At 51.4% G+C, this 26,577-nt stretch overlaps 1 protein-coding gene across 1 annotated transcript in view; it reads right to left on the reverse strand.

Annotated features, from left to right (window-relative positions):
- The window catches only part of LOC119969114, a 358,923-nt gene that overhangs the window by 97,663 nt on the left and 234,683 nt on the right, over positions 1-26,577 (reverse strand). The window contains exons 26-27 of the mRNA XM_038802328.1: positions 26,097-26,258; positions 1,157-1,261 (exon numbers count right to left, since the gene is read on the reverse strand). Coding sequence (XP_038658256.1) covers positions 1,157-1,261; positions 26,097-26,258 — 267 coding nt within the window. The remainder of the gene's footprint in view (positions 1-1,156; positions 1,262-26,096; positions 26,259-26,577) is intronic.

Below are 26,577 nucleotides of genomic sequence, written 5' to 3' on the forward strand. Positions count from 1 at the left end.
CCACCCCTCCCAACCCCCCAGCACTCGCTCTCGCCACCCCTCCCAACCTCCCTTCCAGGACTCGTTCTCACCACCCCTTCCAACCCTCCAGGACTCGCTCTCACCATCCCTTCCAACCCTCCAGGACTCGCTCTCACCACCCCTTCCAACCCTCCAGGACTCGCTCTCACCACCCCTTCCAACCCCCCAGCACTCGCTCTCACCACCCCTTCCAACCCTCCAGGACTCGCTCTCACCACCCCTCCCAACCCCCCAGCACTCGCTCTCACCACCCCTTCCAACCCCCCAGCACTCGCTCTCACCAACCCTCCCAACCCCCCAGCACTCGCTCTCACCACCCCTTCCAACCCTCCAGGACTCGCTCTCACCACCCCTCCCAACCCCCCAGCACTCGCTCTCACCACCCCTTCCAACCCCCCAGCACTCGCTCTCACCACCCCTTCCAACCCTCCAGGACTCGCTCTCACCACCCCTTCCAACCCTCCAGGACTCGCTCTCACCACCCCTTCCAACCCTCCAGGACTCTCGCTCTCGCCATCCCCCCCCCTTCCTCCCCCAACCCGGCACTCTCCCCCGCACCACTCCCCAGCACTTGCTCTCGTCACGCCCCCCCTCCCCCCCCCCCGGCACTCGCTCTCACCCCCCCCCCCCAACCCACCTGTCCCCTCTCCCCCCACCCACAGACTGTAGCCACGTCGTCTCTTCTCCTGCGGCCACCACCCCCGCCAGTGACCTACCTCCGCGCTGAACGGCGTTACCCATCAGCACTGGTTGACGCCGTTAAATACCGGTCTTGATTTACGCCCACATGACCCGTGGTCACGTCGGCGGGACTTCGGCCCATCCAGCCGGAAGAACACGGGCAGCAACAGACCCATAGCCTCCCGCCGGCCCCCGCCATTCTCCGAGGCGGGCGGCGGGGTTGGCGCCACACTGACTTTTTGCCGGTCGGAGAATTCGAGACACGGCGGGGGGGGGGGGGGGGGGGGGGGGGGGGGCGGGGGGGGGGGGGGCGGAGAATCCCGCCCCATATCATATCTATCACGATAGATGAAAAGTTCTGAAATATACCACAAAATGCATTCAGTACCGATGACATTATGGCTCCAACATATTAATTTAATTGAAAATGCATGTATAATTACTAGAATCTTACCAACTTGCTTCCTCTTTTAATTTCATTTTTGATATCTTTTATACGAAATCCACCAAAATCATCAAGTTCTTGGGAATTCTGATTGTAAAGATTTGAAGAATAAAGCTGAAAAAGGGAGAAAAAGGTTGTAAATCTATCTCAGATATTCCAGCTTATGCTTCATCTTTCTCATATCTTCTAAAGCTGAGTTATAGTTCCATGGCACATGTTACTCTGTGGCAACTCACTCCAGTGGACATGCTTCATTGTCAAATATAGATGGCAAAATGCTCGTAGACAAGGCTTACCAACTCACGGCCCACAAATTGGTCCCTGAAGCCCTTGTATCTAGACTGCGGATTAACTGTTGAAAGTACAGGTAAATTCACTGAAAGATGAAAATGAAATGAAAATCGCTTATTGTCACGAGTAGGCTTCAATGAAGTTACTGTGAAAAGCCCCTAGTCGCCACATTCCGGCGCCTGTCCGGGGAGGCTGGTACGGGAATTGAACCGTGCTGCTGGCCTGCTTGGTCTGCTTTAAAAGCCAGCGATTTAGCTGAGTGAGCTAAACCAACCCCTGCTGGTTTATTCCTCCTATCAGAGACTGATATATTTGCTGCACCTGGGATCACTCGTAATTTTTTTTTTTTTTTTTTTTTAAATTTAGATTAGCCAATTTTTTTTCCAATTAAGGGGCAATTTAGCGTGGCCAAATCCACCTACTCTGCACATTTTTGGGTTGTGGGGGCGAAACCCACGCAGACACGGGGAGAACGTGCAAACTCCACACGGACAGTGACCCAGAGCCGGGATCGAACCTGGGACCTCAGCGCCGTGAGGCGGTTGTGCTAACCACTAGGCCACCGTGCTGCCCAGGATCACTCGTAATTGAAGATTTGAGCAGTGTGAACGTGAGTGGCTTCTCCTCTACGTACACATTATGCTCTCCCTCCCTCTCTCTCGCGCAGAACTGGCTGGCAAGGCCGGGAGGAGAAGCAGAGGTGCAGAAACAGCGCCCACTCGGTCCTCTGCCTGCCCACAGCAGCTGGAGTCCCCAACAGGGCAGAATGAGGAAGCGCAATTCGGCACCCTCACAGCCACCAAACTTTCTTTCAAGTGTAGTTGTTTAAGTCTGGCTCATTTTGGGCAATCTATCAGCAGCTAGTCCAGAGCCTCACCTGAATATGCCCCTTTGGTTGTGTCGCTCTCCTTTTTTTTTTAATAAAATTTTTTTTTTTTTTTTTTAAATAATTTTTATTGAATTTTTCAAAATACAAACATTTTAACCCCCCCTACATTTACATTTAAATTATAACAAAACAAAGTCAAACCCCCCCTACTTAACAAGAAAAAGAAAAAAAAAAAAAAAATCCCCCCCCCCTCCTACCCGCGCGTCCCCCCCCCCCCCCCCCCCCCCCCCCCCCCCCCGCCGGCGAACCGACAGTCAGACCAACTTATCATTTCTAGCAGCGTCCTCGGGCAGGCCTTGCCCGTGCCACCGCCGCTACCGTACTTCCTTCGTCGTTGTCCCCCCTCCCCGCCCCCCTCCCCCCCTCCCGCCCTCCCCTCCCCTCCCGGGTTGCTGCTGTCATGGCCTCAGTTTCTATCTCTGATCCAAGAGGTCTAGGAAGGGTTGCCATCGCCTGGAAAACCCCTGCACCGACCCTCTCAGGGCGAATTTGATCCTTTCCAATTGGATGAAGTTTGCCATGTCGTTTAACCAGGTGTTAACACTCGGAAGCCTTTCGTCCCTCCACTGAATCAGGATCCTCCTCCGAGCCACCAAGGACGCAAAGGCTAATATTCCAGCCTCCCTCGCCTCCTGTACCCCCGGTTCCACCCCAACCCCGAAGATCGCAAGTCCCCATCCTGGCTTGACCCTGGACCCCACCACTCTCGACACCGTCCCTGCCACCCCCTTCCAGAACTCCTCCAGTGCCGGACATGCCCAAAACATATGTGCATGATTCGCAGGGCTTCCCGAACATCTAATACACCTGTCTTCACCCCCGAAAAACCGACTCATCCTTGTCCCCGTCATGTGGGCTCTATGCAGTACCTTAAATTGAATGAGACTTAGTCTCGCACATGACGACGACGAGTTGACCCTCTCCAGGGCGTCTGCCCATGTCCCGTCCTCTATCTGTTCCCCCAGCTCTAACTCCCACTTATCTTTCAGCTCCTCTACTGGTACCTCCTCCACCTCCTGCATAATCTTATAGATGTCCGAGATCTTCCCCTCCCCGACCCAGACCCCTGATAGCACCCTATCACTCACCCCCCTGTCGGGGAGCGCGGGGAACCCCGCTACCTGTCGTCTGGCAAATGCCTTCACTTGGAGGTACCTGAACGTGTTCCCCGGGGGGAGCCCAAATTTCTCCTCCAGCTCTCCCAGGCTCGCAAACCTCCCCTCTATAAACAAGTCCCTCAGTTGTCTAATACCCGCCCTCTGCCAGCTCTGGAATCCCCCTCCTGTGTTTCCCGGCGCAAATCTGTGGTTCCCTCTTAGTGGTGCCCCTATCAGACCTCCCACTTCCCCCCTGTGTCGCCTCCACTGCCCCCAGATCTTGAGGGTGGCCGCCACCACCGGGCTCGTGGTATACCTCGTGGGAGGGAGCGGCCATGGTGCCGTTACCAGTGCCCCTAAGCTTATGTTGCCGCAGGACGCCCTCTCCATGCGCTTCCAGGCTGCCCCCTCCCCTTCCATCATCCACTTTCGTACCATCGATGTATTTGCCGCCCAGTAATATCCTGAAAGGTTGGGTAACGCCAGCCCTCCACTATCCCTACTCCGCTCCAAAAAGACCCTTCTAACTCTCGGGGTGCCATGTGCCCACACATACCCCATGATACTACTCGTTACCTTCTTGAAAAAGGCCCTGGGGAGGAAGATGGGCAGACACTGGAACAAAAACAAGAACCTCGGGAGGACCGTCATTTTAACTGACTGCACCCTCCCTGCCAGCGACAGCGGCACCATGTCCCACCTCTTAAACTCCTCCTCCATCTGCTCCACCAGTCTGGAAAAGTTCAACTTGTGTAGGGTCCCCCAGTTCTTTGCCACCTGCACCCCCAAATACCTAAAACTTTTAACTGCTCTTTTGAAGGGGAGCCTCCCAATTCCCTCCCCTTGGTCTCCCGGGTGTATTACAAAGACCTCACTTTTCCCCAGATTTAATTTATATCCCGAAAAGTCCCCGAACTCCGCTAGTATCCCCATTACCTCCGGCATTCCCCCCTCCGGGTCTGCCACATACAACAACAAATCATCCGCATAGAGCGAGACCCGATGTTCCTCCCCTCCCCTTGTCAGTCCTCTCCACCCCCCTGAACCCCTCAGTGCCATCGCCAACGGCTCAATCGCTAATGCAAAGAGTAAGGGAGATAGGGGACATCCCTGCCTAGTACCTCGATGGAGCCCAAAATATTCTGACCTCCTCCCGTTTGTTACCACACTTGCCATCGGAGCTGAATAGAGCAGTTTTACCCACTTGATAAATCCCTCCCCAAACCCAAACCTTTCCAACGTCTCCCACAAGTATTCCCACTCCACCCTATCAAATGCCTTCTCCGCGTCCAGCGCTACCACTATCTCCGCCTCCCCTTCCACTGCTGGCATCATAATCACATTTAACAATCTCCGGACATTTGTGTTAAGTTGGCGTCCCTTCACGAACCCCGTCTGGTCTTCATGGACTACCCCTGGCACACAGTCCTCTATCCTGGTTGCCAGGACCTTTGCTAACAGCTTGGCATCTACATTTAAGAGGGAGATAGGCCTGTAGGACCCGCACTGGACCGGGTCCTTGTCCCGCTTCAAAATCAAGGAGATCAGGGCCTGCGACATTGTTGGAGGCAGAACCCCCCCCTCGCGCGCCTCATTGAAGGCTCGCACCAGCACTGGACCCACCAAGTCCACAAATTTCCTGTAAAACTCCACCGGGAACCCATCCGGCCCCGGCGCCTTCCCCGCCTGCATCTGGCCTATCCCTTTAATTAGCTCCTGCAGCTCTATCGGCGCCCCCAACCCTTCCACCAGCTCCTCCTGTACCTTTGGGAACCCCAATTTGTCGAGAAAGTTCTTCATTCCCCCTCTCCTCTTCGGCGGTTCAGACCTATACAATTCCCTATAGAAGTCCCTAAAGACCCTATTCACCTCTTGCCCCTTCTGCACTACATCCCCACCCCTCTCTCTCACTCCCCCAATCTCTCTGGCTGCATCTCGCTTACGAAGCTGGTGTGCCAGCATCCTGCTCGCCTTTTCCCCGTACTCATACGCCACACCCTGCGCCCTTCTCCACTGCATTTCCGCCTTCCTAGTGGTCAGTAGGTCGAACCTGGCCTGCAAGCTACGCCGCTCCCTTAATAGCCCCTCCTCTGGCGCCGCCGCATATTTCCTATCTACTTCTAGGAGCTCCCCCACCAGCCTCTCCCTTTCCTGCCTCTCCTTCCTCTCTCTGTGTGCCCTTATGGAGATCAGCTCTCCTCTAATCACTGCTTTCAAGGCCTCCCAGACCGTCCCCACCTGCACCTCACCTGTGTCATTCGTACCCAGATAGTTCTCAATGCCCGTTCTCACCCTTCTGCACACCTCTTCGTCCGCCAACAGCCCTACATCCAGGCGCCACAACGGGCGTTGGTCCCGCGCCTCCCCCATGTCCACGTCCACCCAATGTGGTGCATGGTCCGATATCGCAATGGCCGAGTACTCCGTGTCCTGCACTCTCGGTATCAGCCCCCTGTTCAATACGAAAAAATCGATCCTAGAGTACACTCTGTGGACGTGGGAGAAAAAAGAATACTCCCTCGCCCTAGGCCTACCAAATCTCCATGGGTCTACCCCTCCCATCTGCTCCATGAACCCCCTTAACACCTCTGCCGCTGCCGGCCTCCTATTCGTCCTGGAACTCGATCTATCCAGCCCAGGGTCTAACACCGTATTAAAGTCCCCTCCCATGATCAGGCCCCCTGCCTCCAGTCCCGGGATGAGGCCCAGCAGGCGCCTCATAAAACCCGCGTCGTCCCAGTTCGGGGCATACACATTTACCAGTACCACACTCTCTCCCTGCAGCCTACCCCTCACCATCACGTACCTGCCCTCCTTGTCTGCCACCACCTCTGCCGCCACAAACGACACTCTCTTTCCCACCAAAATCGCCACCCCCCCGGTTCTTGATATCCAAGCCTGAGTGGAACACCTGTCCCACCCACCCCCTTCTCAGGCGGACCTGATCTGCTACCCTCAAATGAGTCTCCTGCAGCATTGCTACATCAGCCTTCAGTCCCTTCAGGTGTGAGAAGACCCTTGATCTTTTGACCGGCCCATTCAGCCCCCTTACGTTCCACGTGATCAATCGGGTCGCAGAGCGACCCGTCCCTACTCCCTGTCGATTAGCCATGTCTTGTCCCTTGCTCGCCCCGGGTCATCCCTTCTTTTCTGACCCGCTTCCCATAGCGATGGCCCCCCCCCCCCACCCCCCCCGGCTCTCCCCTTCTCGTCCCTGGTCTTTCTAGCAGCAACCCGGTGTCCCCCCCCAGTCCCCCCCCCCTTCCCCCCCCCCCCCCCCCCGGCTAGGACCCCTCCTAGCCGCGATGTACCCCACATCGTACTCCCGAGAGTCAGCTGGTCTCCGCTGACCCGGCTGCTCCTGCCACATTCCGACTCCTCCCGGTTCACCCCATCTGCGCCCGTGAAAGATCCCCTTAAAACCCCCGAGAAAGACCCGCATAATCAACCCGCTCCCCCCCGTCCCGTCTCCCCAACTTAACGATATAAATACAAATACCCAATGGCAACTAAATACATAAATACTTAACTACATACTTAAATAACAAAATAATTAACTAACTATCAACTAACAGTGTGCCCAACCATCACCCTCCATCAAACAGTATAAATAACCGCAGATAACCATAACCCGAAAAGAAAAAAAAGAACAAAAAACCCCCCAAGCACCCAAAGAAAAGGGTAAGAGGGGTAAATAACTAAGGGAAATTGGAAACGGGAAAAAACACCCCATAAGAAGCCAACGACCCACAATAGAGATTTCAACAGTACAAATATACAGAAACACCCAACAACTCGAAACCTTCAAAATATTCAGAAAAGTCAACCGTTCGAGAAAAAACACCCCAAACACTCCACGAAACTGTTACCCAGTTCCGACCTGGCCTGAAAAAGAAAAGGGCCACTTGCACAATCAAGAGTCCCCCGGCGGCTACGACCGCCGGTGCTCCCAGGTTTTAGTTCGTGTCCAACTTTTCCTCTTGTACAAAGGTCCAGGCCTCCTCTGGGGACTCGAAATAATGATGTTGGTCCTTGTAGGTGACCCACAAGCGCGCCGGTCGCAACATTCCAAATTTGATCTTTTTCGCGTGTAGCACCGCCTTTGTCCGGTTGTACCGGGCCCGCCGCTTTGCCACCTCCGCACTCCAGTCCTGGTACACCCTTACCGTCGAGTTCTGCCACTTGCTGCTTTTCTCCCTTTTAGCCCACCTCAGGACTTTCTCTCGATCACTTAGCCGCTGGAACCGCACCAGCACCGCCCTCGGGGGCTCGTTTGCCCTAGGCCTCCTGGCCATGACCCGGTATGCCTCTTCCAATTCCAGGGGCGCCGGACCGGCCCCTTCCCCCATCAGGGAGCTCAACATCTCCGCCACATATCCCGGGAGATCCGACCCCTCCAGGCCTTCTTCCAGGCCCAGGATCCTCAAATTTTTCCTCCTCATCCGAGTGTCCAGCTCCTCGAAGCGGCTCTGCCACTTCATGTGGAGTGCCTCGTGCACCTCCACCTTTGCCCCGATGACTGTGGCCTCCTCCTCCCTCGCGGCCATCTCCTGCTGCAGATCTTTAATCGACGCCTCTTGGATCGCCTGGGCTCCCACCAACCTGGTGGCCGTCGCGTTCATGGACTCTAAGAGTTCCACTTTCATCTCCGTGAAAAAACGGAGGAGAGCGGCCTGCTGCTCCTCCGCCCATTTCTTCCACTCCTCCGGTGCACCGCCGGCCGCCATTTTGATTTTCTTCCCCCGCTTTTTTTGGGGAGCTGCTGCCGTTTTTCTTGCCGCTCCACTCCGGGTACCGACCATAAAATCGGTCTAGCTCTCCTCAGGGGACCTTCCCCCACCGGGATTCGTTTTTTCAGCGCCGTTGGGGCCCTCCAATTGGCCCAAAAACACCTTTGTTGCAGGAGCTTCCAAATGTGCGGCTTAGCTAGTCATAGCCGCAACCGGAAGTCGTTGTGTCGCTCTCCTTGATGTTTACTTACTTAATTGATCACAGATATATCTTTAAAAAATCTGAAATAAAATCTCAAAGTCTGCAAATACTCACAGGGAATACAAGATGAAATCATGCTGATTTGCTGATCACTCAACGGGCCTTCCTAAGCAGAAGCTATGGAGAAGGACGGTGAGATGGTGGCAAAATGGAAGGACTAAGTGACAATTGGGAGGAGGTTGTGAAGGCCCGTGGAGCAAGAGGCACTGACAGTCCATGGAGCAGCTGCCAGTACCCGAGCTTGTTTCCTTTTGAGAGTTGAAGCCTCTCTGAGAGTTCCTCCAGGGTCGCCAGTCTCTCGTCCACGTACATGTTCTTCATTCTCAGTATCCCTCTGTCCACATCCCCAATGTGGTGTCTATCCTCGCCGGTGTGAACCTATAGTTGTTGCAGATGGGGGCCTCTATGGACATCTCACCAAGCTTGAAATGGCATCTTAACTGGTTCCATGACCTCAGTGTGACCACTACCACCAAGCTCCTGCAATGTGTTTGGGGAGGCCAGGAGTGGTGCGGTGGCCAGCGTTTGGAGAGACTGATCATGCAGGAGCCTCCTCCATTGGGACCAGTTCCAATTTGCTTCCCTCAGCCACTCCACGTTTGGTGCCCAGTGGTTGAATAGGAGGTTCGGTAGGACCAGGCCTCCCATGTGTCACCCTCACTGTAAGATGGTTTTGCGTCCGGTTCCGGTGGTGGCAATGAAGGAGTAAGTCGCACATTTGGTGGCTCCCGCTCTGGTCGGACTTTTGGACTTTTCCCCCCGATTTTCTACCGGACTTCAATTGTAAAACTGATGACAGAGGCAATTGTGTTCTAAATTCCCACGTCGGTGCATGGAGAGAAGGACTAGACGTGCTTGTAAAGGCAGAAACAGAAAGACAAGAGAAGGCTTGGACTGAAGCTGCAGCGGGAGACAGCATGGCGGAGGAACGGACCTCTGGTTTGTCGACCCAGAGGTCAACGGAGCAGCTGATGCAAGTTATTCAGGAAGGCTTTGCTAAGCAGAAACGGGACTGCTTGGACCCGATAAAAGAGTCAACTGAGCGGCTGGAGCTTAGATTGGACGCCCAAGATCGGGTGATCCAGAAGGTAGAGAAGGCGCTGGCTGAGCAGGAGGAACATCAAACTGCGGTGGAGTTGGAGGTGGGGAAACTGGAGGGGGTGCAGGTGGTATTAGTAAATGTACATATGCTGAATTGGGATAATGTGGAGTTCATAAAGAGGATGCTGGGGAAGATACCGGACCTGGACTCGCACAGGTTGGTCATGGGAGGGGACTTCAACACAGTTACTGACCCTGGCTTGGACCGTTCAAGCGCGAAAACGGGCAGGGTGCCAGCAATGGCAAAGGAAGTAAGAGGGTTCATGGAGCAGATTGTGGGGGTGGATCCATGGAGATTTGGGCAGCCGAGGGTGAAGGAGTTCTCCTTCTACTCACACGTGCATAAAGTGTACTCACGGATTGATTTATTTATTTTGAGCAGGGTCTTACTGGCAGAGGTGGTGGACACTGGGTATTCGGTGATCACAATCTCAGACCATGCTCTACGCTGGGTTGACCTGCAGGTTAGTAAAGACAGTAACCAGTGCCTGCACTGGAGGTTAGATGTGGGACTTTTGGCTGACGAAGGGGTGTGCGAGAGCAGCTGAGGAAATGTAATCAGAACTACCTGCAGGTCAATGACATGGGGGAAATTTCAGCAGCGGTGCTCTGGGAAGCACTGAAGGCAGTGGTCAGAGGGGAGCTGATCCCGATACGGGCCCATAGGGAGAAGGTGGACAGGGCAGAGACGGACAGACTGGGAAAGGAGATACTACAGGTCGATAGGAGGTATGCGGAGACCGCAGAGGCAGGGCTTTTAAGGGAACGGCGGAGGCTACAGGTGGAGTTCGGCTTGTTAACCACAGGGAGGGCGGTGGAGCTGAGAAAGGCCGGGGGGGGGGGGGGGGGGGGGCACGCGATTTATGAGCATAGAGAGAAGGCCAGCAGAATGCTTGCACAGCAGCTTAGAAAGAGGGAGGCAGCCAGGGAGATAGGGAAAGTAAATGACGGAGATGGGAACCTGGCTGGAGATTCAGCAGGGGTAAATAAGGCGTTTAGGGATTTCTGCAGTAGGCTGTACAGTTCAGAACCCCCTACGGGCCGGAGAGGATGAGGCTTCTTGGAGGGGCTGAATTTCCCAAAGGTGAACGGGGAGCTGGTACAAGGGCTGGGGGCCCCGATCGGGTTAGAAGAGATAGTGGAGGGTCTGAAGGCCATGCAGTCGGGTAAAGTCCCGGGGCCAGGCGGGTACCCAGTGGAGTTTTATAAAAGGTTCTCGGGGATATTGGGGCCGGTGTTGATGAGGATGTTCAATGAGGCAAAGGAAAGAGGGGTGCTGCCCCAGACGATGTCACAGGCCACGATTTCGATGAGTCTGAAGCGGGGCAAGAACCCGGAGCTGCGAGGGTCCTACAGGCTGATATCCCTGTTGAATGTGGACGCCAAACTGCTGGCCAAAATTCTGTCCTCCAGGATTGTGGATTGTGTTCCGGACGTTATTGGGGAGAACCAGACGGGGTTTGTTAAGGGTAGGCAGTTGGTGGCCAACGTAAGAAGGTTGTTAAACGTGATCATGATGCCCCTGGAAGGTAGGGAGGTGGAGGTAGTGGTCGCAATGGATGCAGAAAAGGCTTTTGATCGGGTAGAATGGGATTACCTGTGGGAGGTACTGGAACGGTTCGGATTTGTGCAGGGCTTTATTGACTGGGTCAGGTTAGTGTATTAGGCTCCTGTGGCAAGTGTATGGACTATTTTAGACTGCACTGGGGGACGAGACAGGGAAGCCCCCTCTCCCCACTGTTGTTCTCGCTAGCTATAGAGCCGTTGGGGGCGGGGGGGTGGGGGGGGGAGCACAGAATCTCGCTCTATGCAGACAACCTGCTTCTGTATGTATCGGACCCAATAGAGGGGATGGAAGAAATCATGAGGATTCTCGGGGAATTTGGCCGGTTTTCGGGATGGAAGCTAAATATGGGGAAAAATTAGATGTTTGCGGTCCAGGCGAGGGACAGGAGAGGCGATTGGGGGAGCTGCCGTTTAGATTAGTAGGGGGAAACTTTAGGTCCCTCGGCATTCAAGTGCCGTGGGATTGGGACCGGCTGCATAAATTAAATCTGGCCCGACTAGTAGACCAAATGAAGGACGAATTTCAGAGATGGGACGTGCTTCTGTTGTCACTGGTTGGGAGGGTGCAGACGGTTAACATGATGATCCTCCCGAGATTCCTGTTTGTATTTCAGTGTCTCCCCATCTTTATTCCGCGGTCTTAATTTAAACAAGTCAACAAAATGATCACTGGCTTCGTTTGGGTGGGCAAGACCCAAGATATATTTATAGAGGGGAGCTTTCTGAGTATGATGGCGCTGGAGGAGAAGTTTGGGTTGGCAAGGGGAAACAAATTCAGGTATCTGCAAGTGTGGGACTTGCTACGTAAACAGGTGTCAACCTTCCCGCTCCTACCGCTAAGGGGGATTTAGGACAGGGTAGTTTCCAGAGGGTGGGTCGGACCATGCACCACATTGGGTAGACCTGCGAGTGAGGACAGGAAAGGCCCAGCGGCCGCAATGGAGGTTAGACGTAGGACTACTAGCAGAGGATTGTGTGTGAGCAGGTGAGGGAGGCCATTTGGGGGTACATAAAGAGTAATGATACGGGTGAGATCTCAGCAGGGGTGGTGTGGGAGGCACTGAAGGCGATTATCAGGGGGGAATTCATCTCGATTCAGGTTCACAGGGAGAAGCCTGAACGGGCGGAGTTAGACAGGCTGGTAGGTGAAATTTAGATGGACAGGAGGTATGGGGAGTCTCCGGATGAGGGGCTCCTGAGGGAGCATCACAGACTGCAAATGCAATTTGGGCTCCTGTCCACAGGTAAGGCAGGGGGGCAGCTGAGGAGGGTAAAGGGGTCGGTGTATAAATATGGGGAAAAGCCAGCAGGGCATTGGCGCAGCAGATGAGGAAACAGGAGGCGGCAAGAGAAATTGGGAAAGTAAAGGATACAAGGGGGAAGATGGTTGTGGACCCCAAGGGGGTGAACGATGTGTTTTGGGAATTTTATAGCTGACTTTATAAATGGGAACCCCCAGCCGGGGAGGGTATGGGCGGGGGGGGGGGGGGGGGCTGGAGTTCCCAAGGGTAGATGAGGAGTTGGCGGAAGGTTTGGGAGGCCCAATTGGGCTCGGAGAGGTGATAGATCGGTTGGGGGCGATGCAATCGGGTAAGGCTCCGGGACCTGACGGATACCCGGTGGAGTTTTACAAAATGTTTTCTGGGTTACTGGGGCCGCTCTTGGTAAAGGCCTTTAATGAGTCCAAGGAGATGAGAGTGCTCCCCCAACGTTATCACAGGCATCGATTGCCCTTATTTTGAAGCGGGATAAGGATCCAGAGAGCTGTGGATCATAAAGGCCTATCTCTCTGTTGAATGTAGGTGTGAAGTTACTGGCAAAGATCCTGGCCACACCGACAGAGGACTGTTCCCGGAAGTAATGGGGGAGGACCAGACGGCAGTTGTGAAAGGACAGCACTTGACGTCCACCATTAGACGGCTCCTAAATGTTATAATGATGCCAGCGGAGGGGCACGAGGTTGAGGGGGTAGTAGCCATGGATGCAGAAAAGGCCTTTGACCAGGTGGAGTGGAAGTACTTGTGGGATATCTAGGAAGGTTTGGGTTTGGGTAGGGATTTGTGGACTGGGTCCGGTTGCTATATCAGGCACCGGTGGTGAATGTGAGAACCAACCGAACCCGGTCAGAATACTTTAGTTTGTGGAGGGGGGCAAGACAGGGGTGCCCGTACTCCCTATTACGGTTTGCCCTGGCCATAGAGCCCTTGGCCATTAGGTCATTGAATGTTTGGCGGGGGATAGTGAGACGGGGGGATGGAACATAAGAGTCTCGCGCTACACAGACGATTTGCTCCTGTACATAACAGGCCCGCTGGGGGGAGATGGCTGGAATTATGGAGATACTGGAAGAATTTGTTTGGTTCTCAGGCTGCAAGTTAAATATGGGTAAGAGCGAGGTGTTCACGATTCAGGCACAGGGGAAGGAGAGGAGACTGAGGGAGTTAACGTTCAAAAGTGGTGGGTAGGAGTTTTAGGTGCCTGGGGATTCAGGTGGCTAGGGACTGGGGTCAGCTCCATAAGTTAAATCTTGGCCGGGGGGGGGGGGTTCCGAGCATATGAAAGGAGATTGCCACAGGTGGGACATGCTCCCGCTGTAATTGGCGGGTAGGGTGCAGACTGTGAAGATGACAGTCCTCCCAAGATCACTGTCCGTTTTTCAATGTCTTCCAAATTTTATCACCAAGGTGTTTTTCAGGAAGATGAACGCAGCGATCTCGGGTTTTGTTTGGGCTGGCGAGACCCCGAGGGTGAAGAAGGTACTTTTGGAACAGGGGCGCGGGGAGGGGTGCTTAGCCCTTCCGGATTTTCTGAACTATTACTGGACGGCCAACATATCGATGGTTCGGAAGTGGGTAGTGGGGAAGGGGTCGGTGTGGGAGCGAAAAGAGGGAGCATCGTGTAAGGGTACGAGTTTGGAGGCTTTGCTTACAGTGCCCCTGGCATTCTCGCTGGCTCGGTACTCCACAAACCCAGTGGGAATAGCAGCCCTGAGGGTGTGGGGACAATGAAGACAGCACGAGATTGGAGGTCAGTGTGGTCACCGATCTGTGATAATCACCAGTTTGTTCCGGGGGGGGGGAAGCCCGGCGAATCATGTGCATATGTTCTGGGCATGTCCGAAGTTGAGGGGATTCTGGCAGGGATTTGCAGACATCATGTCAGAGGTCCTGGAAGGGAGGGTGGCTCCCGAGACCAGAAATGGCAATATTTGGGGTATCAGAAGATCCAGGGGCCCAGGGAGGGAGGGAGGCTGATCTTCTGGCCTTCTCCTCCCTGGTGGCCCGGAGACGGATTTTACTGGAATGGAGGGACTCGGAGCCTCCAAAGTCAGGAGTGTGGGTTAGCAACATGGCAGGGTTTCTCAGGCTGGAAAAGACTATGTTCACCTTGAGCGATTCAACTCAGGGGTTTGCTCAGAGGTGGCAGCCGTTCATCGACTTCTTTAAGGAAAACTGAACGTCAGCAGAACGGGGGGGGGGGGGGGGGGGGGGGGGGGGATGGGAGGCATGGCAGTGTAAAATAAGGACAGGGAATCTAATATATAGATAGTTAGGAGCTAGGGTGGGAGGGTAGTTGGGTACGTTATTGTGATGTGGTTGCGTGCGTTGGGCCGCTAGGATGTTTAGGATGTTAATTTGTTAAATTTGTTAAACTGTGAAAATTACAAATGCTTCAATTAAATATTTTCTAAAAAAAAATTAAAATTGAACAGGTTTATTTGAATAAACCCTGTTCAAACCCTGTTACAGTATTCAAATAAACCTGTTGGACTTTGACCTGGTGTTGTGAAGCGTCTTACTGTGCCCGCAGTAAGGTGACAAATTGGTGTGGATTGAAAATTAGTGAGCTGGTAGGAAACAGAGTGTTGGCATAAATTAGTATATTTCTGGTTGTCAAGATGTGATGTGCCACAGGGATCAGTGCTGGGGCCTCAACCTTTCAAAATGTATAAAAATGAAGGGACTAAAGTATGGTTGCTAAATTTGCTGATGACACACAAAGATAGGTAGAAAGTAAATTGTGAAGAGGACATAAAGAGGCTATAAAAGGACATTGATAGGTTAAATGAATGGGCAAAAAAATGGAAAATGGAGTATAATCTGGGAAAATGTGAAATTGTTCACTTTGGCAGGAAGAATAAAAAAGTTTATTATCTAAATAGTGAGAGATTGCAGAGCTCTGAGCAAATGGTTCTGGTTGCACCAGTGTATGAATTACAAAAGGCTAGTATACAGGTACAGCAAACAATTAGGAAAGCTAATGTTATCATATATTGTGAGAGGAATAGATTACAAAAGTAGGGAGGTTATGCTTCAGTTGTACAGGGCATTGGTGAATTCACATCTGGAGTATTGTTTACAGTATTGGTCTCCTTATTTAAGGAAAGATGTAAATGCATTAGAAGCAGTTAACAGAAGGTTTACTAGACTAATACCAGGAATGGACAGGTTGTCTTATAAGGTTGGACAGGTTGGGCTCCATTGGAGTTTAGAAGATTAAGAGACAACTTGATTGAAACTTTTAAGATCCTGAGGGGTATTGACAGGGTAGATGTGGAGAGGATGTATCCTCTTCTGGGACAAACTAGAACTAGGGGTCACTGTTTAAAAATAAGGGGTCGGTCCTTTCAGACTGAGATGAGAAGAATTGTTTTTTCTCTCAGAGGGTCAAGAGTCTCTGGAATTCTCTTCTTCAAAAGACAGTGGAAGCAGAGACTTTAAATATTTTTAAGGCAGAGATCAATACATTCTTGATTAATAAAGGGTGAAAGGTTATTGGGGGGTCAGTAGGAATGTGGGGTTGAGGTTACAATCAGATCAGCCATGACCATATTGAATGGTGGAGCAGGCTTGAAGGGCTGAGTGGCTTAGTTCTGCTCATGATTCGCATGATGGTAATTCAGGGAGCAGGATGTGGTGTGTGTGTGAAGGGTGCCAGGAAGTGTGTGTGGGTGCTGCAAAGAAAGAGGATGTTGAGATTTTTCATATTTGTACTGAGCGGGGAGAGGTTGGGTCTTTCAAAGCATCTTTCTGATCCCCATTAGTCCTCATTAAGCATTCTAACCTCTTTTTACTAGTACCCCAGAGTTGACCTCAAGAGGGAAAATTCATTCACATCGTGGAACTAGATTTTAGTGCCTGGTCTGGCAAAAACAAAACTAAATTATATAAAATAAAATATTTGGTTATCTATGCAGCATTTCTACAAGTGTGGAAGGATGTATAAGAGTGAAAGAGAGGTAGAGACATGAAGAGCATTATCAGAGAATCTTCTGCAGCCTGGCAGGTTTTGTGTGTTTATTTGAAAGAGTCTGCTCCTGAGAGCTGGTTTCATCATTTTGCTGTATCCACTGAACTCAGGCTGCACTCTCCAAATGAATCAAACTAGCTTTACCATTCAATTTTTAAAAATAAAATTATAGTACCAATTGTTTTTTTTTTCCAATTAAGGGGCAAATTAGCGTGGCCAATCCACCTACCCTGCACATCTTTGGGTTGTGGAGGTGAGACCCACACAGACACAGGGAAAATGTGCAAACTCCACATGGACAGTGACCCGGGGCCAGTATTGAACCCTGGTCCTCGGCACCGTGAGGCAGCAATGGTAACCGCTGCGCCACTGTGCTGCCCTAGCTTTACCATTCAAAGCATACAAACCTGTCCTCTCAAGAAACAAGATTTTAGAATAGGGCAAATGTGTTAACTCAAAAATTTATCTTGAGAAGTAAAATTTTAAATAAAATTAGACCTCACTCATGATTTCACAATAAAACCCTCAAATCTCAGGATTTATCCCCCCCCCTTCCAACTGGGGCTACAATGAGGTTGGCGCTGATGTTGCAAAACTTGTAAATTGGGTCACACAGAAAGGCCTCACGCTTATCCATGATCCTAAACAGCCAGGATCTTTCCACTGTGCAAGATGCAGGTGTGACTACTCACCTGACCTTTGCCAGGTCAGCTTCCCACACAGCCAGCACAGATCAACTCTGACCCACATCAGCCTTCAACTGTCTATCATCACCAGCTCAAAGAAGCCGTGGTGGAACCTACACAAAGCTAATTAGGACAAATACTGTGAGGAACAAAGTATGGTGATGATACCATCTACAATGTTGCATATGAATGGGATAACTGTGTTCTTTTGTATGAACGGGAGTGGGCAATCAGCCAAGATAACGATAATAGGTTAAATTCTGGAAACCTGCGAGAACCTTTGTTTGAGGGGTTGGGCTGAGCTGAGAGGGAGAGAGAGAAATGCTGTTTTGAACAGTTACAGGAGAAAGCTGTTAGAAATTGACCAGAGAGGTCATGAAAGTTGCCACCGAGGCAGACTTTGGAAAAGGGTTCTGAACAAATGTCTCTAATAGAAGAAAAATTGCTTCGTAAATACAAGCATTGACTTTGCCTGTTTGTGGGAGTGAAATGAGAGCTGCATGTTCAGCAGATATTGTCAGCACAGACGAACTTCCGAGACAGGGTTGGGGCGAGAACGGGCCCTGGGGGGAGCCCATTGGAATGTTTCCTCCAGGCCCTTGTCTCAATGCATATGTGTACCCTAAACTAGCTAGCTCGGGCAGCACGGTAGCACAGTGGTTAGCACTGCGGCTTCACAGCGCCAGGGACCCAGGTTCGATTCCCCACTGGGTCACTATTTGTGCGGAGTCTACACATTCTCCCCGTGTCTGCGTGGGTTTCCTCCGGGTGCTCCAGTTTCCTCCCACAGTCCAAAGACATGCAGGTTATGTGGACTGGACATGCTAAATTGCCCTTAGTTAGGAAGGGTTATTGGGTAACGGGGATAGGGTGGAAGTGAGGGCTTAAGTGGGTCGGTGTAGACTCGATGGGCCGAATGGCCTCTTTCTGCACTGTATGCTCTATGTAAAGTGTTGTTAAATGGGAACTCGTATGCTAAGATTAAAAATTGCATGTAACCTGTTAGTGTTAGAGCTGAAGTAAAAGTTTAAATATTGTTTTATTTTATTTTAACAAATTTAGTTTATGAAATAACCAAGCCCTATTTCTTATATTATCACTCCTGGAATGAATCGATCTTTCCGCACCGTCTTAGAAGGTTACGGGAAGGGCAGCACGGTGGTGCAGTGGTTAGCACTGCAGCCTCACGGCGCCGAGGTCCCAGGTTCGATCCTGGCTCTTGGTCACTGTCTGTGTGGAGTTTGCACATTCTCCAGTGTCTGCGTGGGTTTCGCCCACACAACCCAAAGATGTGCAGGGTAGGTGGATTGGCCACGCTAAATTGCCCCTTAATTGGAAAACTGAATTGGGTACTCTAAATTTATTTTTTTTAAATGAAAAGTTTATGGCATTTGGTCCAGTCTCTCAGCCATTTTTGAGGACAGACCAGGCATCCGTAACAGGACCCAAACTATACCCACATGCTACCAACCAATATCGCCACTCTCTGTGCTGCAAGGCCTTAGATCATCTCATTTTACAGCAGATAGAGTCAGAGATGGAGAACATCTTGAAAAGCTGAACAAGCAGGCTTTTGGGGAGGGTGACCAGGTACTTGCCGAACCACCTTCATTGAAAATAACCTCAAAATGGGCACTTTCTTTATATTTTTAAAAAAATAATTTTTATTCAGATTTTCACAAAATATCAATAACAGAAAATATTAACAGAAAATAATATTAACTGCTAATAAAAACAAGAAACAACAAACCCACCCACCCCCCGGTAAATACAAAAAAAGAAATAGATTAACACCCATCATAGACAAGGTACACATGTACACGTCCCTTCAAACCAACCCACCGGAACGACACCACCCCCCCCCCCTCCCCCCACCAGACTGCTGCTGCTGCTGGCCTTTTTCCCTACCATTCTGACAGGAAATTTAGGAACGGTTGCCACCGCCTGAAAAACCCCTGTACTGATCACCCTCTCCAATTTGATGAACCCCGCCATATCATTGATCCAGGCCTCCACGCTTGGGGGCCTCGCATCCTTCCACTGAAGAAGAATCCTCCGCTGGGCTACTAGGGACGCAAAGGCCAGAACACCGGCCTCTTTCGCCTCCTGCACTCCCGGCTCCACCGCAACCCCAAAAATTGTGAGTCCCCAGCCTGGCTTGATCCTGGATCCTACCACCCTCGACACCGTCCTTGTTACGCCCTTCCAAAATTCCCCCAGCGCTGGGCATGCCCAGAACATATGGGCATGGTTCGCTGGGCTCCCCGAGCACCTAGTACACCTGTCTTCGCCCCCGCCCCCAAAGAACCTACTCATCCTCGTCCCGGTCATATGAGCCCTATGTAGCACCTTGAACTGTATGAGGCTAAGGTTCGCACAAGAAGAGGAGGAATTCACTCTTTCCAGAGCATCCGCCCACGTCCCCTCCTCAATCTCCTCACCCAGCTCCTCTTCCCATTTACCCTTCAGCTCCTCCACCGAGGCCTCGTCTACCTCCTGCATCACTTGGTACATGTCCGAAATCCTTCCCCCTCAAACCCACACCCCCGAGAGCACCCTGTCCTGGACACCATGTGGGGGCAACAGAGGGAACCCCGCCACCTGCCAAACGCCCTTACCTGCATATACCTAAAAATGTTCCCCGGGGGGGGAGCCCGTATTTCCCCTCTAACTCACCCAGGCTCGCAAACTTCCCGTCTACAAACAGGTCCCTCAACCTCCTAACACCTGCCCTGTGCCAACTCATGAACCCGCCATCGATTCTCCCTGGAACAAACTGGTGGTTCCCCTGTATCAGGGACCCCATCGAGGCCCCCACCTCCCCCCTGTGCCGTCTCCATTGCCCCCAAATTTTGAGGGTAGCCACCACCACGTGGTATACCTCGTTGGAGGGAGCGGCAACGGCACCGTTACCAGCGCCTCCAGGCTCGTGTCCACACAGGACGCCATCTCCATCCTCTTCCATGCTGCCCCTTCCCCGTCCATTACCCACTTACGCACCATCGCTGCGTTGGCAGCCCAATAGTACCGACAGCGATTGGGCAGCGCCAGCCCCCCCCCCCCCCCCCCCCCCCCCCCCCCCCCCCCCCCCCCCACCATCCCTGCCCCGCTCTAAAAACACCCTTCTCACCCTCGGAGTCCCATGAGCCCATACAAATCCCGTAATACTCCTGTTGACCCTCCAAGGCCTTCGGGATAAGGATGGGGAGGCACTGGAACAGGAACAAAAACATCGGGAGCACCGTCATCTTGACTGACTGCACCCTACCCGCCAGCGACAGCGGCAACATGTCCCATCTTTTAAACTCCTCCTCCATTTGCTCCACCAGCCTTGTAAGGTTAAGTTTGTGTAGGGCCCCCCCGCTCTTGGCCACCTGGACTCCCAGGTACCTAAAGCTCCTCTCCGCCCTTTTTAGTGGGAGCCTACCAATCTCCTCCTCCTGATCCCCCGGGTGCACAACGAACAGCTCGCTCTTACCCAGGTTGAGCTTGTACCCCGAGAAGTCCCCAAATTCCCTGAGAATCTTCATTACCTCCGGCATTCCCCCCACTGGGTCCGCCACATAAAGCAATAAATCATCCGCATAAAGCGACACTTGGTGCTCCTCCCCCACAGCACCAGTCCCCTCCAGTTCCTCGACTCTCTCAACGCCATGGCCAGGGGTTCGATTGCCAACGCAAAGAGCAAGGGGGACAAGGGACACCCCTGTCTCGTCCCACGGTATAACTGAAAGTACTCCGATCTCCTCCTATTCGTGGCCACGCTTGCCATTGGGGCCTCATATAACAACCTCACCCATCTGACAAACCCCTCCCCAAACCTTTCCAGCACCTCCCACAAGTACCCCCACTCAACCCTATCAAAGACCTTCTCCGCGTCTAGCGACACCACTATCTCCGCTTCCCCCGCTACCGCCGGCATCATTATAACATTCAAGAGCCTCCGTATTTTGGTGTTCAGCTGCCTTCCCTTCACGAACCCCATCTGGTCCTCATGGATGACCCACGGCACACAGTCCTCTATCCTTGTGGCCAAGATCTTTGCCAACAGCTTGGCGTCCACATTTAACAGCGAGATCGGCCTGTATGACCCACACTGCAGAGTGTCCTTGTCCCATTTAAGGATCAAGGAAATCAGCGCCCGGCACATAGTCGGGGGCAAAGCCCCCCCCTCCCTTGCCTCGTTAAAGGTCCTAACCAACAGGGGGGCCAAGCAGGTCTGCATACATTTTATAGAATTCGACCGGGAACCCATCCGGTCCCGGCGCCTTCCCCGACTGCATGCTCCCTATCCCCTTGACCAGCTCCTCCAGCTCAATCGGCGCCCCCAGTCCGTCCACCTGCCCCTCCTCCACCTTCGGGAATCTCAGCCGGTCCAAGAAGCGGCCCATTCCTCTCCCCTCCGCTGGGGTTCAGACCGATACAATTCCCCGTAGAAGTCCCTGAAGACCCCATTGATATCTACCCTCCTTAGCAGCACATTCTCTCCCCTATCCTTAACTCCACCAATCTCCCTGGCCGCATCCCGCTTACGGAGCTGATGCGCCAGCATCCTACTCGCCTTCTCCCCATATTCATAGACCGCTCCCTGTGCCTTCCTCCACTGAGCTTCCGCCTTTCTGGTGGTCAGTAAGTCAAACTTGGCCTGAAGACTACGCCGCTCCCCCAGCAATCCCTCTTCCGGAGCCTCCGCGCATCTCCTATCCACCCTCACCAACTCCCTCTCCCTCTCTCTCTCTCTGCTCTCTCCTCTCCCTATGGGCTCGGATGGAGATCAAGTCTCCTCTAATCACCGCCTTCAATGCCTCCCAGACCGTCCCCACTCGGACCTCCCCATTATCATTGGCCTCCAGGTACCTCTCGGGCACTTTCTTTATTGATCTCACTGCAGGCATATGGCATAGTCTGGCACACTGGACTCCTTGTCAAAATTTCAAAAGTCCTCCCTCTGTGGATTACTGATGCCATCCAACTATGACTCCGAGATAGATAGTTCAGGGTGCACATAGGCATTGAGACAAGTGCCTGGAAGAAACATTCCAATGGGCTTCCCCAGGGATCTGTTCTCGCCCCAACCCTGTCTCGAAAGTTCATCTGTGCTGACAATATCTGCTGCACGTCTTAGGCTCAAACATTTTCTAAACTATAGGCAATACAAAACAACGATGTTGCAAAACTGATCAACTATTGCAAGACATGGTACCTTCAGCCCAGCAGTAGCAAAACAGTCTCAAGTATATTCCACTTCCACAATGCCAGTGCCAAGAGGGAACTCAATATTTCTTTGAATGGCAACAGACTGGATCATGAACAACATCTCATTCATCCTGGTGTTACTCTTGACCGAAGACTGACAAGCAAAAACCATAAGACAGCAGCAAAGACCAAAAGGCAAAACAACTTCCTCAGCTAACTTTCTGGCTCTTTACGATGCTCAAACCTTAAAGGGACCTCAGCTCTTGCCATTGTCTAGTCGACTGCAGGGTACTATGCATCAGCATGATACAACTCATCCCATATCAATCTTGTAGATATCCAGCTCAAAACAACAATGCGCATCATCTCATGTACCCTCTATTCAATTCAGCTCCCTTGGCTCCCAGTTCAAAGCAACATCCCGCCCCGTCACATAAGGAGGGTGATTGCAACAAGGACGCTCCAGGAGAGGGCTTACATCAACCCAAATCTGCTGCTACACAAGGACCATATCAATCCACCAGCTGCTCACCTCCCATCACACCAGCCTGTCTGGCTAAGACCATCATACCAAGGAATAACAGTTTCTGCACTGGCCAAGGACATTGTGCATCAAATGGCACACGCTAAAAAAAACCCAGAGCCGCCAATACCATAACGTTTCGACTTACATCTGTGCCGATCAATCAGCAATATTCAACAGGAGGTGGAGCTAGCTCCACTGAGATTGGCTTTGATTCCTTCCCCAAAACTTTATAATTCTTAAAAGGGCAATGTACCACGTGCAATGCTCAGGTGCAACATGCATTACCATAGCTGCAGGTTGCATAATCATTTTTGCTGCTTTTTCTAAAAAAACATTGTGATCATCTTGAGTCTCGCATTAAACAATATAATGCCTTTTTTTGAAGCGCACAATTAATAAAGAATTTGACTATAAAACAAAAGGGAACTTACAAAATCAAATCTCATCACCCCCATGTCCAACTATCATCATAATCCATGGCTGGATTCTCCGTTTTTGGGACTATGTCCCCATGCCGCCGTAAAAACTGTGGAGTTTCATGCCAGAAAGGGCCACAAATTCCTAGCCCTATAGAAGGTAGCAGGGACCCTGCGTAGATCTAGCAGCTTTTGCTGCAGATACGGGCCCCTGCACTTCCGGGTTAGAGGCCACAAATGAGCACGGCAGCAGCCTCCAGCAGCTGCGCCGTGCTCATGGCGGACTCGGACTGCGGAGCTGGACCCTAAAAATAAACCCCCCTGATGGACCGCGTACCCAACCCTGTCTGCCCGTACAAACATTTCCCGGCCACCTATAAGCCCCCCCCCCCCCCCCCCCCCCCCCCCCCCCTCTGATCGGCCTGCCCCGACCAGGGCAGCCACAGACTGAGTCCGGAGCTGCCACGTGAGTATCCCAACCAGCTGGACCAAATTAGACCAACGCTGTCAGGACTTCGGCTGGTTGGGGGTGAAGAATGGTGGAGCGGGCCTCTGGCAATGGTCCCAGGTAGGTCCTAGGCGGCACGGCATACTCTTTTCAGGTCCTGCAGAATCGTGGAAGTGGTGCCGGTCCCGATTCTGTGCAGGAAAATGGAGTCTCTGCGGTATCAGTATTGGGGTGTGGAGAATCCAGCCCATTGTCTTTGCAACCTTAAAACCCAAGATAATAACCTATTGTCACAAGTAGGCTTCAATGAAGTTACTGCATAGCAATGTGATAACAGATATGATTCTTTCAAAATTTCTCTGTCAAACATTTTCAGAAATAGAACGCTGACCTGCTTGAAATTAAATAACCCAGAAATGGGCTTTATAAATCCAATGTCAACAACTTATATTTATATCACATAATAAAGTAATAAAATGGCCCACGGTAAGCATTATAAACCAAAATCTGACATTGAGCCACACAAGAAAATATGAAGGCAGATAGCCATAGGTTTGGTCAAAGCGATAGTTTTAAAGGAGCATTTCAAAGGAGGAAAAAAAAGATAGAGAGGCATCATGGTTTAGTGAGAGAATTCTGCATTCTAGGACTTAGAGCTGCAGAAGGTGAAGCCACGAATAACACAGCAATTAAAATGAGGGGCACTCAAGATATCAGAATTGGAAGAGCACAAATATCGAAGAGGTTTGTGGGGTTGGAGGAGATTTCACGAGTTGGCGAAAGGCAACGCCATGACAACAAGAATGAGAATTTTAAAATCAAAGTCTTGCTTAACTGGGGGCTCGTGCAGATCAGCGATCACGGGGATAAAGAATGATAATAATAATAACGGGACTTGATGTGAGTTTAGACACATGGCGAAAGGCAACGCCATGACAACAAGAATGAGAATTTTAAAATCAAAGTCTTGCTTAACTGGGGGCTCGTGCAGATCAGCGACCACGGGGATAAAGAATGATAATAATAATAACGGGACTTGATGTGAGTTTAGACACAGGAGGCAGAGGTTTGGATGACCTTAGATTTACAGAAGGTTGAAGGTGGGAGGCTGCATTGGAATAGTCAAGTCTAGAGGTAACAAGGGCACGATTTAGCTTTTCAGCAGCAGATGGCCTGAGGCAGAGTCAAGCAGCGTTACGTTGGTGGAAATATAGACAACCTTAGTATTTTAGTGATGGAACAGATATGTGGTCACTGTCTCATCTCGGGCTTAAGTATGATGCCACGGTTATGAACAGTCTGGTTCAGCATCAGAGAGTTGCAGGGAGCCAGTGGTTAGGGAACAAATTTTGTAGGGGGAAACAGAAAAATGGCTTTGCTTTTCCAACTTTGAACTGAAGGAAATTTTTGCTTGTCTGATACTGGCGTCGGACTAGAAGTCTGATAATTTGATGACACTGGAAGGGGCACTGGTTTATGTTTGAGAAATTAACTCAGGATTTATACATCAAATCACTTGATTTGTAACGAGTTTGTTTCTTGATTTTATGAGGCGGTGGAATTGCCATAACCTTCAAGCGGCTATTGGATAGGTACATGGATTAGGTTAGAATAATGGAGTGTAGACTAATTTGTTCTTAAGGGCAGCATGGTAGCATTGTGGATAGCACAATTGCTTCACAGCTCCAGGGTCCCAGGTTCGATTCCAGCTTGGGTCACTGTCTGTGCGGAGTCTGCACATCCTCCGTGTGTGTGCGTGCGTGCGTTTCCTCCGGGTGCTCCGGTTTCCTCCCACAGTCCAAAGATGTGCAGGTTGGGTGGATTGGCCATGATAAATTGCCCTTAGTGTCCAAAATTCTGATAATCTATGATTAACCTAGGACAAAAGTTCGGCACAACATCGTGGGCCGAAGGGCCTGTTCTGTGCTGTATTTCTCTGTTCTGTTACATTTATTCTTTAATTAAAATAAACATCAGGTGAGGGCCTGGCTGATCTTACATTTGCCAAGCTGTTCACTTCAATCAAAGGCAGACCCAGCATTTACGGGGGAGTGGTCTCGAGGGCCGTGGCCCACATTATTCTTCTGAAGGAAAAGCAGAAAATGCTGGCAAAGACTCAGCAGCTCTGGCAGGCATCTACGGGAAGGAGAAACAGCTTCTCTCCACAGGTCCTGTTGAGCTTTTCCTCAATGTGTTCTGTTTTTACTTCAGGTTTCCAGCCTCGCAGTATTTTGCTTTACCTGGTATGAAACCATTGGAGGGGGCCTATCCAGCGGGCTTTCAAACCCCACGTTCAGTAGCTGTATAAACCCCCCACAACCGGCGAGAAAAGGAGACATCTTCTGGCAACGTTCAGAGATGACGTTAGAATGAAGAAAAGACAAACACATTCCTGAAACACAAAAGCTCCCTGGTTGGGCAAAATACAATGGAGACAAGTTCGGTTCTTTCACGAGTGAATCAAAATGCTGAGTGTTGTTCTTGTACCTACCAGGCAGTTCCGGTGTGCGGCGAATTTGCCATCGGTGAACAGCTCTCCAGTTTCATTGGTTTGTCCAAACCTCAGGCACAGTCCACATTCATTCATATTCGCCCAGTTCCTGCAAATCCGCATTCCACATTGACACCCAGACGGTCCTGCAGAAAGATGGTTTCACTGGTATGAAATCAATCTCTCATCATGACTCATTTTATTTCTTGCCTCAAAAGGGAACAACCCCTTTTTTTTTTCCTTTTCAGACGGAACAATTTCGCTTTCACCAGAGGGGCATCAAATCGGAGGAGGGAGGAGACAGAAAGAAAGATCGAAACTTCCTCGTCTCTCTTGGTCTTACAGGAAAACGAAAGAAACAGCAGCGTTCAGATCAGACCGCTAAAACCAGGGGCTGCCCCATTTTTCACGTATTGCTCACAGTCGACCTTTAACACCACTTGGGATTGCTAGTCCAATATGCGGGTTTCCGCCGTTGTGC

The sequence above is a fragment of the Scyliorhinus canicula genome, chromosome 7, assembly GCF_902713615.1.
Source record: "Scyliorhinus canicula chromosome 7, sScyCan1.1, whole genome shotgun sequence".
In the NCBI taxonomy this organism is placed as follows: Eukaryota; Metazoa; Chordata; class Chondrichthyes; order Carcharhiniformes; family Scyliorhinidae; genus Scyliorhinus; species Scyliorhinus canicula.